Source organism: Prionailurus viverrinus, chromosome D2 (assembly GCF_022837055.1).
Source record: "Prionailurus viverrinus isolate Anna chromosome D2, UM_Priviv_1.0, whole genome shotgun sequence".
Lineage (NCBI taxonomy): Eukaryota > Metazoa > Chordata > Mammalia > Carnivora > Felidae > Prionailurus > Prionailurus viverrinus.
In genome coordinates this window covers 55,776,693-55,793,966 of record NC_062571.1, presented here as the reverse complement: position 1 = coordinate 55,793,966, position 17,274 = coordinate 55,776,693, and the positions used below count along the sequence as shown (strand labels likewise).

Here is a 17,274-nt window from a genome sequence, read left to right as displayed (position 1 = left end):
ATAGATTCTGTGTGATGCTTTGCTGAAGATTGGTATTATTTCATAAAAGTTTATTACCTACATGCAGAAGAATGAAACTAGACCACTTTATTACACCATTCACAAAAATAAACTCAAAATGGATGAAGGACCTGAATGTGAGACAGGAAACCATCAAAACCCTAGAGGAGAAAGTAGGAAAAGACCTCTCTGACCTCAGCCGCAGCAATTTCTTACTTGACACATCTCCAAAGGCAAGGGAATTAAAAGCAAGAATGAACTATTGGGACCTCATCAAGATAAAAAGCTTCTTCACTGCAAAGGAAACAATTAACAAAACTAAAAGTCAACCGATGGAATAGGAAAAGATATTTGCAAATGACATATCGGACAAAGGGCTAGTATCCAAAATCTATAAAGAACTCACCAAACTCCACACCTGAAAAACAAATAATCCAGTGAATAAATGGGCAGAAGACGTGAATAGACACTTTTCTACAGAAGACATCCAGATGATCAACAGGCACATGAAAAGATGCTCAGTATCACTCCTCATCAGGGAAATACAAATCAAAACCACACTGAGATACCACCTCACACTGGTCAGAATGGCTAAAATGAACAAATCAGGAGACTACAGATGCTGGAGAGGATGTGGAGAAACGGGAACCCTCTTGCACTGTTGGTGGGAATGCAAACTGGTGCAGCTGCTCTGGAAAACAGTGTGGAGGTTCCTCAAAAAATTAAAAATAGACCTACCCTATGACCCAGAAATAGCACTGCTAGGAATTTACCCAAGGGATACAGGAGTACTGATGCATAGGGGCACTTGTACCCCAATGTTTATAGCAGCACTCTCAACAATAGTCAAATTATGGAAAGAGCCTCAATGTCCATCAACTGACGAATGGATAAAGAAGATGTGGTTTATTTATACAATGGAATACTACTCGGCAATGAGAAAGAATGAAATCTGGCCCTTTGTAGCAACGTGGATGGAACTGGAGAGTGTTATGCTAAGTGAAATAAGTCAGGCAGAGAAAGACAGATACCATATGTTTTCACTCCTATGTGGATCCTGAGAAACTTAACAGAAAACCAGGGGGGAGGGGAGGGGGAGAAAAAAAGTTACAGAGAGGGAAGGAGGCAAACCATAAGAGACTCTTAAATACTGAGAGCAAACTGAGGGTCGATGGGGGGTGGGGGAGAGGGGAAAGCGGGTGATGGGCATTGAGGAGGGCACCTGTTGGGAGGAGCACTGGGTGTTGTATGGAAACCAATTTGACAGTAAATTACATATTAAAAAATAATAATTAAAAATAAATAAATAAAATAAAATAAAATAAGTTTATTACCTGCAGTAAGCAGATCTTAAGGAATGCGACTTGGGTGTCAGAGGAATACCATTTTCGTCTAAAGCCCATGATAGACAGTAGCTAAGTTTTCCTGATGTCAAAAGACAAAGTTCTTCAGTTGCATTTCCCTCAAGAATAAAAGGCACATCTGTATATAAAAAGCATTAAAAACATGCAATTTAAATAAAGCACAGAGTTTAACACATTGTAGATGTTTTCCCCTGACTTTTACCTGTGGAACCCAAGGCTGTTCTGTAGTGACCCCAGGCTCTAATTTTAGAGCTCTCCCTCATTTCCCATCTAAGGTACCTCAAGGCAGACGACTTCAAACAGACTACAAAAGAGAGAGGAAAACCTAGGGATGAACGTCTCTACTGTCTTCTCTTTACAACCAGAACTTTTCTTAACCATTCCTTCTGGAAGTGGCTTCCAGAAGGAAAGGACACTGGCAGCAGGTCAAGCACCAAACTAGCTACTACTCCGTCCTTTTTCCCTATATTCCTGAGTCTTCTCCCTCTACCCATTTTCTTTCTCAGTCTCCAGGGGGCTTAACAATACATCCCTTCTCTCCTTTTCTCTCTTTCTCTCCCTCCTTCTCTCTCCCTTCCCTATTCAGTTCAAAGACAAATCAACATGTCCTGGAGCTTCTTTAGGCTTCACTGAAGGAGAGGTAGAAGCAGAGCAGTCTCTCCACTCAGGATCAGACTCCTGTTCCACAGAGCACCGTGCTCCTGTTTCAGATAATTTAGGAAAAGCACAGGTGCTGATTCCAAATTTTAGATTTCCCAAAGATCTGATGATTCAAGACAAAGTGTAAAAAATCTTGGTTTAACATCTGAAAGGAGAGTTTAACACACTTCAAACCTGATACCGTAAACATAGCATTCTTTACTCACATAAATGATCCAGGGTCGCGTGGGATACAGAGTTCAAAAAGAGAATAGAGGTGGGGGAGGGGACGTTTTAAATAAACTTACTGCTTCCTACTTCTCCATATGCAGGTGTGACCAGCTCATCAGAGCTAAACTCTACATACTCCAAAACAGTTTTGCTTTTCACCTCTGTGCTGTTAGGTAAAGGTAAATACAGTTTTGCCAGTAAGCTTGTCCTTTGACTTACTTCATAAACCTAAATATAAAAGAAACAGTTGATAGCTCACTGGAAGTACCAAATAAATAAATAAATAAATAAAAAGCTAAAAGCTAAAATAAGAATCTTCACTAACACATTTTTATTCTTTTTTAAAAATACTAGAATATAAAATAGGTATAGCATTTCATCCACATGATTATAAGAAAAGGAAATAATCACATGTCCTTAAAAATACAATGCCTTTTAGTGGTTTCAAAGAAAATGAATTGAATAAAAGGATTACAAATACAGTTCTGAGCATATGGGTACATATAACACAATACCTGAATAACTTGCTTTTGGATAGCACTTTTAAAGTTCTTTATCTCATTTAAACCTGATAAAAATTATAGGAAATAGGCATTATTCTTCCAATTTTATAAATGAAGAAACTGAGTCTCTATATGAAACTACATTAGTTTTTATTATAAATGATAGAAACCCAGGTTGAATTGCTCAACAAAAGGGGAGATCCATTGGTTCATGGAGTCCAAGGACAAGTTAAATAAGCTATAGGAGGTACGGGAGGGAGAAAGAGTCCCAGAAGAAGGAGTAGGGAGGTGCTGAGTAGACAGTTCCATACTAAACCCGGGACTTCTGATTCTGCGTGCTGTTCTATACTACAATCCCATCACTGCCATAACTACAAACCTAATGGGTTTTTTAGAAAAATCTTATTTTGACTTATACTGTGTTGTCAGTGTTTGGGGAAACAGTGATAGGTGCTCAAAGAAGAAGGAAATCAAGGAGGGAGAAAATGCTTCCTGAAAGATAAGAACGTGTCAATCAAAAGGATGGGTGGTTAACCAGAAAAGTAGAGAAAAAGGAGAGTCAAAGAGGCAAATGTTTTTTCCGGTCATCTTAGCACTGTCCTTGTAAGAGTGAATATAAGTCAGCACACTAGTTCCTTGACAAAGGCATCCCTAATGTAGAAAAGTTTATAGGGGTGTAGTTAATGGACTTATAGGATTCAGGTCTATGGAGAAATTTCTTACTGCAACTCAGTAAACTGGCTATCTGAAGAGAGGTGATGCACTGATAACTATATTCAAATGTAAAATTGGCATTTTGATTTTACACATCAGTCTTGTGTTTTGTTTAGGGGATATAGACGTATTCTCACGGGACTATCAGATTCAGTTTCTGAGACTGCAGGGCTGGAGACCAGATCCTGGGTAGTAACTGTAAAGGTAGAGAGTTCCACCTCTGTGAAGTCTCCTGGTAGAGCCTTGTCCCCTGATGGCAGCTCTCTGGACCACTGCGTGGCTGGGATGGAGTGTCAAGAATGAAAATGGGCCTTGTGAGTAGAAGAACTAGAATGTTCAGAAGCTCAGAGGTAGGAAATGGCAAGGATGTATGGGGAAAAAAACCAAGCAGTTCAGTTTGACTAAGGTGAGAAAGGAATAAAGAGGAACGGCAAGGAGTTCCTCAATTCAAAATGTAGGTTAGCATCTGTTAGGCTATCTAAATAAATAGATTTATTTTGCAATTTTTTCAGTAGCTCATGGTACACTTTATTCCTAGCTAGATTCCCTTCCTTCCCTGCCTCTGAGTTTGTTAAGATCATGTTCTAAGTGGCAGTACGATGATGAAGGACTCAAAATACACATTTGTCTACTTGGGTGGGGGCAAGTTTTAAACTTCAAGTGGTTAGATTATTGTATCACAGTTTATTTTAAGTACAACAGGAAAGTATAGTCAGTATATACCTTAGCATATTTTTAAAATAGGAATTTCAACAGAGGTGCATTTTAAGATGATAGAAACTTGTAAAGTTTAGATAAACAAAATGAAGGTAGCCTCTGAGCAGAGATAGAAAAAATTATTTTATGTATTGTAAACATATCTCTGATTTAGATTTATAATTATAATTCTTTCCTCACTCCTCAAACCTCAGCCCATGCTCATATACACAAATCTTTATTCCCTCCTAACTCTCCTTTCAAGTCTAGTTGCAAGTTTAACCCCCATTATAGCCAAGACTTCCTATGTAGACTCCTTTACTGTCTTTAATTTTTCTCCATTGTCCTATTTTCTTCTTCATTTAGTGCAGGGGTTCTGATGATGGGGCCTTTGGACAGCAATTAGGAGTCTGTTATATGTATGTTCTTTCATCAGCTTCTTAAAGGGATCCAAAACATAAACAAACAGACAAATAAATAACATACATACATACATACATACATACATACATACATACTTACAAATTCAGCAAAAGACTGAAATCACCAAGTCAGGGTTGGGACTATTTGGAGAAATCAAACAGCACTTACAAAAGCTATGTTACTCATTTTAGTTTAAATAATTGCCTTACACCTTGCTAGCAAGTGAATAGTAATGCTGCACATCCAGGGTTGGTAGGAATTTCAGCAGGAGAGAATGGAAATATTTAGAACAACCACAAATCAAATAATATATACTTGTAGTATAAAAGACTATTGCTGAATTACAAATACATTATTTATAAATGACTTGCCTACCCATACAGATCGATCATCTCTAAACAGAAATTACTTGTCACATATAACAGTAGCTACCAAGAAATATAAAAGTATGTATGACATAAAATAAGATACAGAAGTAAATGACAATGGCATACCTCCAAGCAAATTGTTTCTGGCCAACATATTATCTGAATATTGAAAATTTGCTGAAACATGACTTTAAAATCAAACTGTAGGGGAGATACGGACGTGCAAGAAACCTGTTTATCATTGGATAATATTTTAATAAAATATTTAAGCTTCTGAATTTTGGCTCTCCTCTTTTGTTCATGCCTAAAAATTAAATAAATATTTAAAGGATCCTTGAAAAGCAAGACAGGTACAAAATATTGTTCTTTTCAAAATGTACCTAAGCATGTTAAAGTATGACCTTTTTTGAAACCATTTAATGTTATCTTTGAGCCAAATAATGCTTGCCTATGTGTGGATAATAGCCTCTCCTACTCAAATATTTTTTTTAAAGATATTTACTTAAAAATAAAGAAGTAAAGTCAAGGTACTATATATCACTCTGCTATTTATTTTACTAAACTGTAACTTAGTCTCCTAAGAGGAGAAAACTGAGGGACTTAGGAATGGGGGGGGAGGAGCTTGAATTAAAAACTCAAAAATATTTTCTAACTTCTAGAAGAAAGACACACTTTTAAAAGAAATACACCATGTTTTCAATAACCTCAGTGAGGCGGCTCTAAGTCAACAGAGTTGCTGTGTCCTCTTAAAGGTCTTTATAAACCCCTTTAGGCTTTAGGCTGCACACTCTTTTTTCTCTAGGGCGTTCTTTCTCTAACCCCAAAGACCAGAGAGGCAAGCCAGATTCCCTGGGGCTTCTATGAAACACTTGCTGGGAAGTCAAACTGATCCCTTAAGTGATATGAAACTCCTAAAGAGAGTCTTCCGGCCACTCATTCATTTGTTCATTCAACCAACATTTATTGAATTATCTTCTCAGCTGCAAGGCAACTGACCTAATGATGGTTAGGGCTTCTCTTTTTCAGAAGGGAGAAGACTGGTTGGAAGATAAGCTCTGGGATGAACCATAACATGCCCTTCTGTTCTCCACCATAATCATCCTAGGGGCCCAGCATCTCCCAGCCTCCATACCTGCCCATGTTCTCTGTAACCTTTTCAGAGGTTCAGGAGACAAAAGATTACTTATTTTTCTTATCTCCCTGTTGGCCTCTTCTAAGCATCTTACCAATTACTTTTTACTTTTTACAAATTACTTTTTAATGTTGCCCTCTGAAAGTAGTTTTAACAATGAGCTCATGAACTGATTATGAAAATCTATTAATTCAGGATTATATTTATCTTTGGGAAATCTTGCCTTTTTTGTCACCTATAAACTCTTTATAATTCTTCTTTAATCCTTGTATTCCTTTCATCTCTATCCCTGACACCGGTATATTCTTCTTTCTAGAGAATCAATCCTTATTCAACTGGACATTTTAAGGGAATAATGACAGCAGTGCCCCATAATAGCATTGGCTTTGAAAAGACAGAACATGTCCCATTTCCTTTTGCCTTGATTTCCACTAAGTTTTAGCCTAGGTTTTCCAGCACATATATCTTCTTCCTTCTCTTCCCACTCTTTACTTCTAGCTTCTATTTTGTGGCTCTTGTTCTCTCATCCTCATTTAGATGGTCCTTTTGTATGCCTGTCTTACATAATAATTATCTCAGGCCCTTTTTGGAAGTAGGTGCAGAACAAATAAAGCATTGCTTCACTGCTGCACTTTGCTAGTCAGAAAGAGGGTAGTGGTAATTGTGTCTTTGTGTCTGCTACTCTTTATGTTCATTTCAAATGTAATCATCCATCCATTCATTTCATAAGTATAAATATTTATCGGGCATTTACTACCCTCCAATGCTGTATTAAATGATGCACATTCATACAATACTCAAAGATGAATGGGTACAAAGTGTCCCATGGGGCAGAGATGTTGAAAAGTTGGACCCAGTTCAATGTCCCAAGATGCTATATCCATCTCCTTTAAAGGAGATGAGGTCCATGGGCTCAGAGATGGGAGAAATGGGAATCTGTATGAGATCTGTTTTTGCATGAATGTCCTAGGAATAGGGAGAAAACACAGCTCAAGGAAAAAAACCACAACCGGAAAGGAAAGAAGTTTGTATAAAGCAGAAAATTTTCCTCCAGATACAGAATACTTATGGAAGCAAGAGGTGGGCAACCACATACTCTTATTTTCTACAGTGGCTATCTATACCTGAACAAAAATTAGTACCATAGCAAAACAAAAAACAATCACCAAACCAAACTGGTTTATGTCCTACCTGAGTCATGAATTAGGTGACCCTGGGCAACTTACCCTTCATAAGCATAAATTCCCCCAAATCTACGATGGGGATAATACCACAGAGATATGGTTGCAGTTAAATGTGCAAATGTATTTAAAACCTTAGTAAAGTGCCTGGCATCTGGTATTCACTCTAATACTATTAGTCTAATACTATTATTAAAACAATACAACAGACAATATATAATGAAGAAATAATCCTTTAAAATGCTTACAGTGAACACTTGGATAAGTTTGTTAATTCTGTAGTGAAAGAAAGTTGTGGCATCAAGGTAATTGGTCTTATTCTTTCAATATCTGTTTCTTCAAGTTCTGAAGCTAAGTATGAGAGGCTCTAGAAACCAAAACATAAATATATAATTTACAATATAAGTTCACTGCTTAAGACAAGAATTCTTGAAATTACACTTTTCTTAGGTTTGTCATTTTGTTGGGTAACTGTTACAAATACCAAGATTTCCTATTCTACCAAACAATTAAATGTTATAACCAGCAAAGAGGAGTTGAATGTTATTTTGAAATATAAATACCTCCCATTTATCCCCATTCTTAAATGCTCTTCCTTCAGTTTTCTTCTGAGTCTCAGACATTTCTAACAGTTCTTCTTGGTTTTGCTCATCACATTTATTCATTTTTACCCTAATTGATAATAAACATAATTATTTGAAGCAGAAATAATGGGACTATGTGAAATCTGTTAGAGGTGTTCTTAACACATATACACACACACGACCAATCTCTTACAACAAATAATTGTACACCCCAAGAACATTAGTAGTGAGAGTAAAAGTGAGTGGTGAGCAGGTGGTATTGGTCTAGAACTGCTGTTCTGAACAAACTTATGGCACCTCTGTCTCTCCTTTTCCGTCCAGGGGCTCATAATGCATGGGCATATCAGACTGGTTTAAAGGAATGGAGGCAAGTCAGCAAGTTTACGTGAATTCAGAACTCTACGAAAAAGTTTCATGCTGGGTTAGGTTCAGAAACTGTCAGAAGCTGGGGCGCCTGGGTGGCTCAGTCGGTTAAGCTTCTGACTTAGGCTCAGGTCAGGTCATGATCTCATGGTTTAGGTCATGATCTCGTGGTTCGTGGTTCGTGAGTTTGAGCTCTGAGTCGGGCTCTGTGCTGACAGCTTCGAGCCTGCTTCAGATTCTGTGTCTCCCTCTCTGCCCCTCCCCCTGTCACACTGTCTCTCTCTCTCTCTTAAAAATAAACAAACATTATAAAAAAATTAAAAAAAAAAAACCACAAGAAGCACTTTCATTAAAAACCACTGTAGCAGGAAAAAAAAATCAACAAAGTAAATGTCTTTCTTAATAGGCTGAAGTTACACTAATTTCTTAGTTTTGAAAAAGACATGGGTTGTGGGGAGGGAACTAGTGATTTCAATGTATTCACACACAGCTTAAGTGATTAGCAAATACAGATTTGAACTGTAACCATCTCCTCCACTAACCATGTTTTTATGACTTATACATTTCACCTAGGAGTATGATTGCTGGGTCTATGTGAGGCTTTGTAAGAAAAATGCCAAACTGTTTTCTTTCTTTCTTTCTTTCTTTCTTTCTTTCTTTCTTTCTTTCTTTTTTTTTTTTTTTTGCCAAACTGTTTTCAAATGGCTGCACTAATTACATTCTCATCAGCAATTAATGAATGAGACTTCCTGCTGCTCAATATTTTCATCAATATTTGTTACTGCCATTTTAATTTTGTCTTGTTTTGGATTTTAGCCATTCTAAATGGTGTATAGTTATCCCACTGTGGTTTTAATTTACATTTCTTTACTGACATGCCATGCCATGCTGAGCATCTTTTCATGTGTCCATTTACCATCCATTTGCCTTCTTTAGTGAAGTGTCTGTTCAAATCTTTCACCCATTTTAATTTTTTTAATAATGTTTATTTATTTTTGAAAGAGAGAGAGAGACAGAGACAGAGTGTGAGTAGCGGGAGGGGCAGAGAGAGAGGGAGACACAGAATCTGAAGCAGGCTCCAGGCTCTGAGCTGTCAGCACAGAGCCCAACGCGGGGCTTGAACCCACAAACCGTGAGATCATGACCTGAGCCGAAGTCTGACTTAATCAACTGAGCCACCCAGGCACCCCAATCTTTTGCCCATTTAAGAAATCAAGTTGTCTCATTAAGTTTTAAGGATTGTTCAAGTATTCAAAATACAAGTCCTTTGTTGATGACATCAAGTAGATGTCTAGCTTCTGGATTTTCTCCCAGTTACTGTAAATGTCCAGTTATTCATGGGCGGTTCCTCAGGAGACTTATAAGAGCAAACAGAGTAGCCACTCACCTTTGAAACTGTAACTTTACTGGGGTGCTTGTAAACCCTTGCTGTTGTCGGAGGGATTTTATTTGTTTCCAAGTCCGTGATATACTGTGTAATAGGGAGAAGTCTTTTCCTCTTTCTAAATCATAAAGCTGTTTTGTATTACTACAACAATAATGGTAGATCAAAAATACGTTGGTCATTAATAGAAATCATTAAAAATGGCCTGGAAGAATGTACTGACGAATTGTTCTGTATACCCCCACCTTATGATTTTTTTTGCATTTTACCCACGTCTTGATATAGCTATAGAAATTCCACTTAAGAGATTAATTCCTTTACGACTGGAAGATTTTTCACAATTCAAAAGTGCCCTGCTAAAATCCAGACTTTTCCAGATGTTCTGCAGTGTATTTGTTATACTTTTTTTCCAGATCAACAATTGAAACTATTGCTTCAAATTTAGAGATACTTTGCTGGATGGGGTAGTGATCATATGATTTGGATATTGGTAATCTACAGTTTTTGAAGATGCCTCTTCTGTTTCATGACTTTGCAAACACACTATTAGTATGACAAATTACACTGACTTTCTAATGTTAAGTCACCCACCCTTGCATTCCTGGAATGGCCCCAACAACTTCACTGTATTAATTGACAGAATTCTGTTTAGCATGTTTGTAACTATGTTCATGCGTTAAATTGGGTTGCAAGAGTTTTTGTATTAAGTTTTGTTTTTGTTTTTAATTTTTTTTAACGTTTATTATTGAGAGACAGAGAGACAGAGCATGAACATGGGAGGGGCAGAGAGAGGAGGAGACACAGAATCCAAAGCAGGCTGCAGGCTCTGAGCTGTTAGCACAGAGCCAAACGCAGGGCTCGAACTCACAAACCGCGAGATCATGACCTGAGGTGAAGTTGGATGTTTAACCAACTGAGTCACCCAGGTGCTCCTCTAATCAATTTTGCTTTATATATTTTGAAGCCATATTATTATACGCATATATGTGTATATGTGTGTATGCATATATATAAATACATCTTAATTAAACTGCATTATTTTGATGTACCCTTCTTTATACCTAGTAAAACTTTTTGCCTTAAACATCTATTTTACCTTATATTAATATAGCTATGCTGGCTTTATTTTGTTAGTGTTTGTATGGTATTTTTTCCCATTATTTCTATTCCCTAACTTTTCATATCTTTATGATCTAGATAAGTCTCTTATAAATAACATACAATTAGATTTTAGTTTTGGTTTTCCTCCTTTTAAAAAAATTTATTGAAATTTAGTTGACACGCAATGTTACATTAGTTTCAAGTGTACAACATAATGATTCAACAATTCTACAAGTTATACTATACTCACCACAAATTTGTCTAACATATGTCACCTTACAACACTAGTACAATACACTAGTACTGTATTTTCCATGCTGTACCTTTCATCCCTGTGACTTATTCATTCCATAACTGGAAGCTTGTACCTCCCACTCCCCTTCACCCATCTTGTCCATCCCCTACCTCCTTCCTCTCTGGCAACCACCAGTTTGTTGTCTGTACTTATGGGTCTGTTTCTGCTTTTTGTTCATTTATTTGTTTTGTTTTCAGATTCCACATATAAATGAAATCATGGTATTTGTCTTTCTCTGTCTTACTTACTTCACTTAGCATAATACCCATTAGGTCCATGTTGTCACAAATGGTAAGATCTCATTCTTTTTTATGGCTCGGTAATATTCTGTGGTATATGTGTGTATGTGTCTATGCACGTGTGCGCGCGTGTGTGTGTGTGTGTGTGTACACCATATCTTTATTCATCTATTGATGGACACTTAGGTTGTTCCATATGGATTTTGTTTTCTAAATTCTAATCCAGTCTACCAACCTAGACAAAAATGGAGCACTTAGCTCATTTAGATATATTTAGGTTTCACTCCATTTTCTTTTATGTTTTCTACTTGTCTCATATGTTTCTATGTTCCTTTTTCTCTCTTTTCTTGTCTTCTTTTGGATTGTTTGAATATTTCTTTATTGTCTCATTTTCCTCTCCTATTGACTTGAAAGCTGTATTTTCCTTTAGATGTTGTAAGTTAAAATCTGAGCCCTTGATTTATCAAAGTCTAATATTAAGCTTTACCCTTACTCTCCTTCTGAACAATGCAAATATCTTTAATTACTCTTATCCTCCTCCATTCTTTACTCCATTCTACAAGTGATACATTTGAACTCTATGTTTTTATACCCATGAGACACCATTACATCACTTGTTCACTGAGAATTGCCTGCATATTTACCACCTTTATTGCTCCTCAATACTTCCTGATTCATTTTTTACTGTAAGCTCATGTTCCTTAGAATTCCAAATCTGTGAAAATCTCTGAGCTAAGGTTAAATTTGTGCTCTTCCAGAAAGAATATTTATTGGCTTTGCCAATTGTCTGCTGTCACTACTAATCTGGGACTATTTTAAATTCAGTTCTAAATCTGATATTTTAGATCACATAAGTACTATGAAGTCAGATTATAAATCTGTATGAATGCTGGATTGTGGTTATGAATTTTCCAAGAAGCATTTTCCCCCTTCTGCCTAGTGACAAAGTCCAAGACAAATTTTTTTGTCATCCTCTTTATATTCCCCCTTCATGAGGTTTAACACCCATTATAGAATGATCTCTTACTAGACTTTCCAATTAAGTTGACCTTCGCTTTCTTTATCTTCTACTTTTGGTACTCCCTGAAGCCATCTGAATGATAGCTCAAGGTTACTAATATTTAACAAATATCCTCAGCATAAAAGCTGGCTTTACCCCTCTCTAATTTTTATGATTAGAGGAATGATTTTTCCTTTCAGTTTGTTTTTGGCTTTTGCAGATTCCTTACTTTTTGCCATTTTGGGAATATGTTTATAAAGATAACATTCATATTTTATCAGACATTTTTAGTTGTTTTCATTAAAAGGGCCATTCATGAAATCTAGTCTACCAGAAATAGAAGCCCATTGCCATTTATTCATTCAGCAAATATTCACTGAATGCTTACTACATGCCAGGCACTGTGCTAGTTAAGAGGGATACATGGGGTGCCTGGGTGGCGCAGTCGGTTAAGCGTCCGACTTCAGCCAGGTCATGATCTCGCGGTCCGTGAGTTCCAGCCCCGCGTCGGGCTCTGGGCTGATGGCTCGGAGCCTGGAGCCTGTTTCCAATTCTGTGTCTCCCTCTCTCTCTGCCCCTCCCCCGTTCATGCTCTGTCTCTCTCTGTCCCAAAAATAAATAAACGTTGAAAAAAAAAATTAAAAAAAAAAAAAAGAGGGATACAAAGATAAACAGATATACTCTCTGGGTTCAAGAAGCTTACAGACACGTAAACTAACCAATGCAATAAAATGTTATAGGTGTTATAACAGAAGTCCACACAGCTAGAGTGTGGGCATAAATAAGAGCTAAAAGGCAATAGCAGGGGAAAACTTAAGAGTATGTGACACTCAATTCAAATCAACAAACACATAATAAATACCTATTATGTGGTAGGGAATATTTTGGGTGCTGATAACTAATATCCCAACAGGGAAAAATGCAGAACAAGTAATTACAAATATAATGAATATTATGAAAGGGGGAATATGTAAATACCATGTGAATATACAAAATAAAGAGAGAGAGAAAGAATTTAATCTAATCTAATGGGCAAGTAAGAGCCTCCCTGAGAAACTTGAAATTGAATAAAATGCATATGTTGCCTAAGTGTCAGGTAGAAAACAATGAAAGAACCTTCTAGAAACAAGAGGCATTAAAACAAGGATACTTAGATATTAGACAACATAGTCCATTTAGGGCACTCAACTATGAAATTCCAAAGCAGAAATCCCCTAACATGAAGCTTGAGAGGGAAGCAGGAGTCCGGTTACATAGGGCCTTACAGATCATACTAAAGCTATTGAATTTTATTGTGAAGGTAATAGGAAACCACTAATTGTGGTTTATTTATTTAGAAAAATCACTTTGGTTTCAATACGGAGCATGGCTTAAAGAGAGGTATTCTAGGAGACTGAGTAGTCAGGCTATGAGATAAGCACCTGAAATAAGGCAGAATCAGTGGGAATGTTTACTGTTTGGAGGTGAGGGATGAGAGGAGAGGCAAGAAGGGGGTTCATGAATGACTTACAGCTTTCTATCCTGGGGACCAGCTCATTGTGGGTATCAGGCACAAAAAAGGTTAGATAGTCATAAAAGGTTAAATATATCTTTTCTAATGGAAACACTGTTTTTCAAATGTCCACAAACTACTCTTTGCAGCATTTCAACACCACTCTAAGAATTTTCCTGAATGTAAATCTATTACATCGCTTTTTTCTGCTTTGATAAAGCAATGATATCTTCAATGACCCTCCGACACACACACACACACACACACACACACACACACACACGCACACGTGCACACGTGCATAGTGGTAGGCCCTTATCTACCATCATCAGATCCCATCTAAAGCCTACTTTTCTCTTTTCTTCATTAAAGCTTACTTGCTCTGTGCCAATGTCTGTTCTTTGCCTTTAATTTTAGTTAATCTTATAAATAACACCAGTTTATGGTTTTGTAAATACTGGTGGCTTCTATTCATTCATTCAAGTAATGTTTATCAAGAACTCATTATGTGCCAGGACTTGTGCAAGGTATATATCAAGTTTCTCAGGTAACATTGTTTGTGTTTAACTAGATTATTCTAGGAAACCAATTATTTAAATTGACTGTTGCTTCTAGAGTTTGTAGAACCACGTCAGGTCAATGGGCAGGGAGTGAGGGAAATTCTTTAACTATCAAGTCACTCTCTTATATAGACATTTATTTTATCTTTGTGCATAAGTGAACTTTCTATACAATAAGTACCTCCCAGTGAGATTTCTTGCTTTTGGAGTGTCCTTGAGACGTACTTTATTTAGTTATTTCATACTTTCCTAACTTATCTTCCCAACTACTCTATAAGCTTATGGCTCCCAACTTGTACACCATGTTTTTTTTTTTTTACAGGGATCCTTAAATCTATATGCTCTTTGAGTAACGTTTTTAGCTGAATTAATTATCTTGTACATACGTATACATGGATTAATTCTCAAATATATACAAACACTTGAGGCTAATATGTTCCAAAAAATATTAGTGAACTCATGGTGGTTTTTAATTAGCATGTGTTTTTTTAAATCAATGGATGTGTAAATTACAACTACTTTCATGTGACACTTCTATGAAATATTTTTACACAAATTTTTTTTTTTCAAAACTGGGTCTTAAGGAAAGGTTGGAACCATGTCTGTAGTTGTCTAAAGAGTGAGGACCTTGTATTTTTCTTATTTTATATCTTCCATAGCAAGTGCAATACTCTAAGGAGTTTCTTAATAAATGCTTGAGAAATACACGAATAGTCAAAAACCTACCTTATCTGCCAATAATAATCTTGTAAAGATTTTTTGGTTAGCTGACTTATTTCCAAATTTTCACTTGCTAATTTGGTAGCGTCTCTCAGTGCTATCAGCTACAACAAAGAATAGAGCTTTTTAGTACATTTCATCCACTGTCACCAATACTCCAATTTCTCTGAAGGTCCAGGTGTGTGCAGCAGAAGCACAACTGTATAACCTTTTGTGTATTACTGTCTTATCTTCCAAAATATATTTCATATAAGTACCTTGGGGCAGAACTGAAAATAACCTCAATACATTATACCTATGGGCACCTGGGTGGCTCAGTAGGTTGAGCATCTGACTCGATTTCAGCTCAGGTCATGATCTCACAGTTCATGGGACTGAGCCCTGCATCAGGCTCTGTGCTGACAGCACACAGCCTGCTCGGGATTCTCTCTCTCCCTCTCCCCGTTTTCCTCCCTCCCTCTCTCTCCCTCTCTCAAAATGAATTTAAAAAAGAAAGAAACATTATACCTAGAACCTTCTAATCAGTTCATTAATTAATGTAAAAAAAATGCCAACCAATTAAGATGGCATATTGAGCACAGGAATCTACCTTATCTTCCACAGTTACATTGGGGTTCTTCCATGGTTACAGAAAAGATATGTTTATCTGTCTTTGTCCATATCTACTGCCAACATCACATCCATATCTATATATGTATATTTATGACTGCATTTATATCTATATCTCTCTATAAAAAATAAATGTATAACATAGGAAAACAAGAAAAAAATAAAATGAAAAGAAAAAGATATACTGAGGAAAGTATAAAGCAGAAATATCCATAGAGAATATCTTTAGAGAAATAAAACTGGAGGAAACTGTATCCTTAAACATGCATAGGAGAAATGTGTCACAGGGACAGTTTGTAGGAACTCTAAGACTAGAATCAATTAATATAAACATTTACTGGAAGAAATCAGAGAAGATCTCAACAAATAGGAAGACATATGATAGTCTTGGATAAGGAAACACAATTTTTATAAAGATAAAATTTCTGGGGCGCCTGGGTGGCGCAGTCGGTTAAGCGTCTGACTTCAGCCAGGTCACGATCTCGCAGTCCGTGAGTTCGAGCCCCGCGTCAGGCTCTGGGCTCATGGCTCAGAGCCTGGAGCCTGTTTCTGATTCTGTGTCTCCCTCTCTCTCTGCCCCTCCCCCGTTCATGCTCTGTCTCTCTCTGTCCCAAAAATAAAAAAAATTAAAAAAAAAACGTTGAATAAAGATAAAATTTCTTTTGAAACTAATATAATAATATAATGCAATCACAGTAAATACGGTAATAGAATTTTAAAAATAGAAGTTGACAGGCTAATTCTAACACATGGAAGATCAAATCTTTAAGAGCATACAAAAACATCCTAGAAAAAATGAGGAATCACTTGTCCTACTGCATTATAATTTAACAATTAAATATAGTAATTAAGACAGGGCAGGACTAGGGGCACCTGGGTGGCTCAGTTTGTTGAGCATCTGACTCTTGATTTCGGTTCTGTGATAGCTTGCTCTGCATGACTTGTTTTCTCTTTCAATATTAAATGGTCAACTCTATAAATAGAATAAAAACCATTCTCACCTTCTCATAAAGCAGCTGAGGTAAATTCTGTTGCTGCCTGTCCTGAAAACACTCATAAAGTTGAAGCAGCCTAGCACATAACACTTGTTCTTGATTGAAGAGAGGATGATGGCTGAACTGCAAACCCACAATGTTAAGATCTAATTGATACATTTCCCTTTGACCTTCCATTTTGTTCCTCATAGAGCTTTCCAGATCAGGTTTCACTGCCTTTTAAGAAAAATATGTACATAATGTTAACTTTATTCTTTGTATGTCTTTTGAAATTATAAGTGATTTTTCCTTATAAAAGTAACACATTAACTGTAAGAAAATGAAGGGCTATAGGAAAGCAATAAATAATTTGCTTTTTTTTCCTTGAAATTGATTATGGCTCTTGATTTCATAAAATATATTTATATTGCATCATTTTAATCATCTTTCTATAAATTAGTGTCACATACCTTATTGTTGTGTGCTGGTAGAAGTTACACTTTCAAGTTATAAGCCTCACAATGATTTCCTATAGAAACATTATGACAAATGGTCTGTTTAGGTCTGTTGGGTTAATAGTTTAGGTCTGTTGGGTCAATAGTTCGACTACCTGATGATCTCTAATAGTCATCCATGGGCCAGAGTTAAGTGGTAAACCCTTATTAAAACATTGTTCTTATGTGAATATATTGGTAATGCCCT

The 17,274-nt window shown here is 36.6% G+C and overlaps 1 protein-coding gene across 11 annotated transcripts in view; it reads right to left on the bottom strand.

The window, feature by feature from the left end:
* The window catches only part of CC2D2B (coiled-coil and C2 domain containing 2B), a 95,079-nt gene that overhangs the window by 54,538 nt on the left and 23,267 nt on the right, over positions 1 to 17,274 (bottom strand). For 10 of the 11 annotated variants that reach the window (XM_047824822.1, XM_047824824.1, XM_047824829.1 and 7 more), the window contains 8 exons: positions 16,600 to 16,809; positions 14,996 to 15,093; positions 9,586 to 9,726; positions 7,815 to 7,923; positions 7,500 to 7,618; positions 5,065 to 5,242; positions 2,312 to 2,462; positions 1,335 to 1,482 (listed from right to left, as the gene is read on the bottom strand). In XM_047824822.1, coding sequence (XP_047680778.1) covers positions 1,335 to 1,482; positions 2,312 to 2,462; positions 5,065 to 5,242; positions 7,500 to 7,618; positions 7,815 to 7,923; positions 9,586 to 9,726; positions 14,996 to 15,093; positions 16,600 to 16,809 — 1,154 coding nt within the window. Of the gene's footprint in view, positions 1 to 1,334; positions 1,483 to 2,311; positions 2,463 to 5,064; positions 5,243 to 7,499; positions 7,619 to 7,814; positions 7,924 to 9,585; positions 9,727 to 14,995; positions 15,094 to 16,599; positions 16,810 to 17,274 lie in introns of those variants that run through there. The other variant, XM_047824832.1, reaches the window with a different exon arrangement.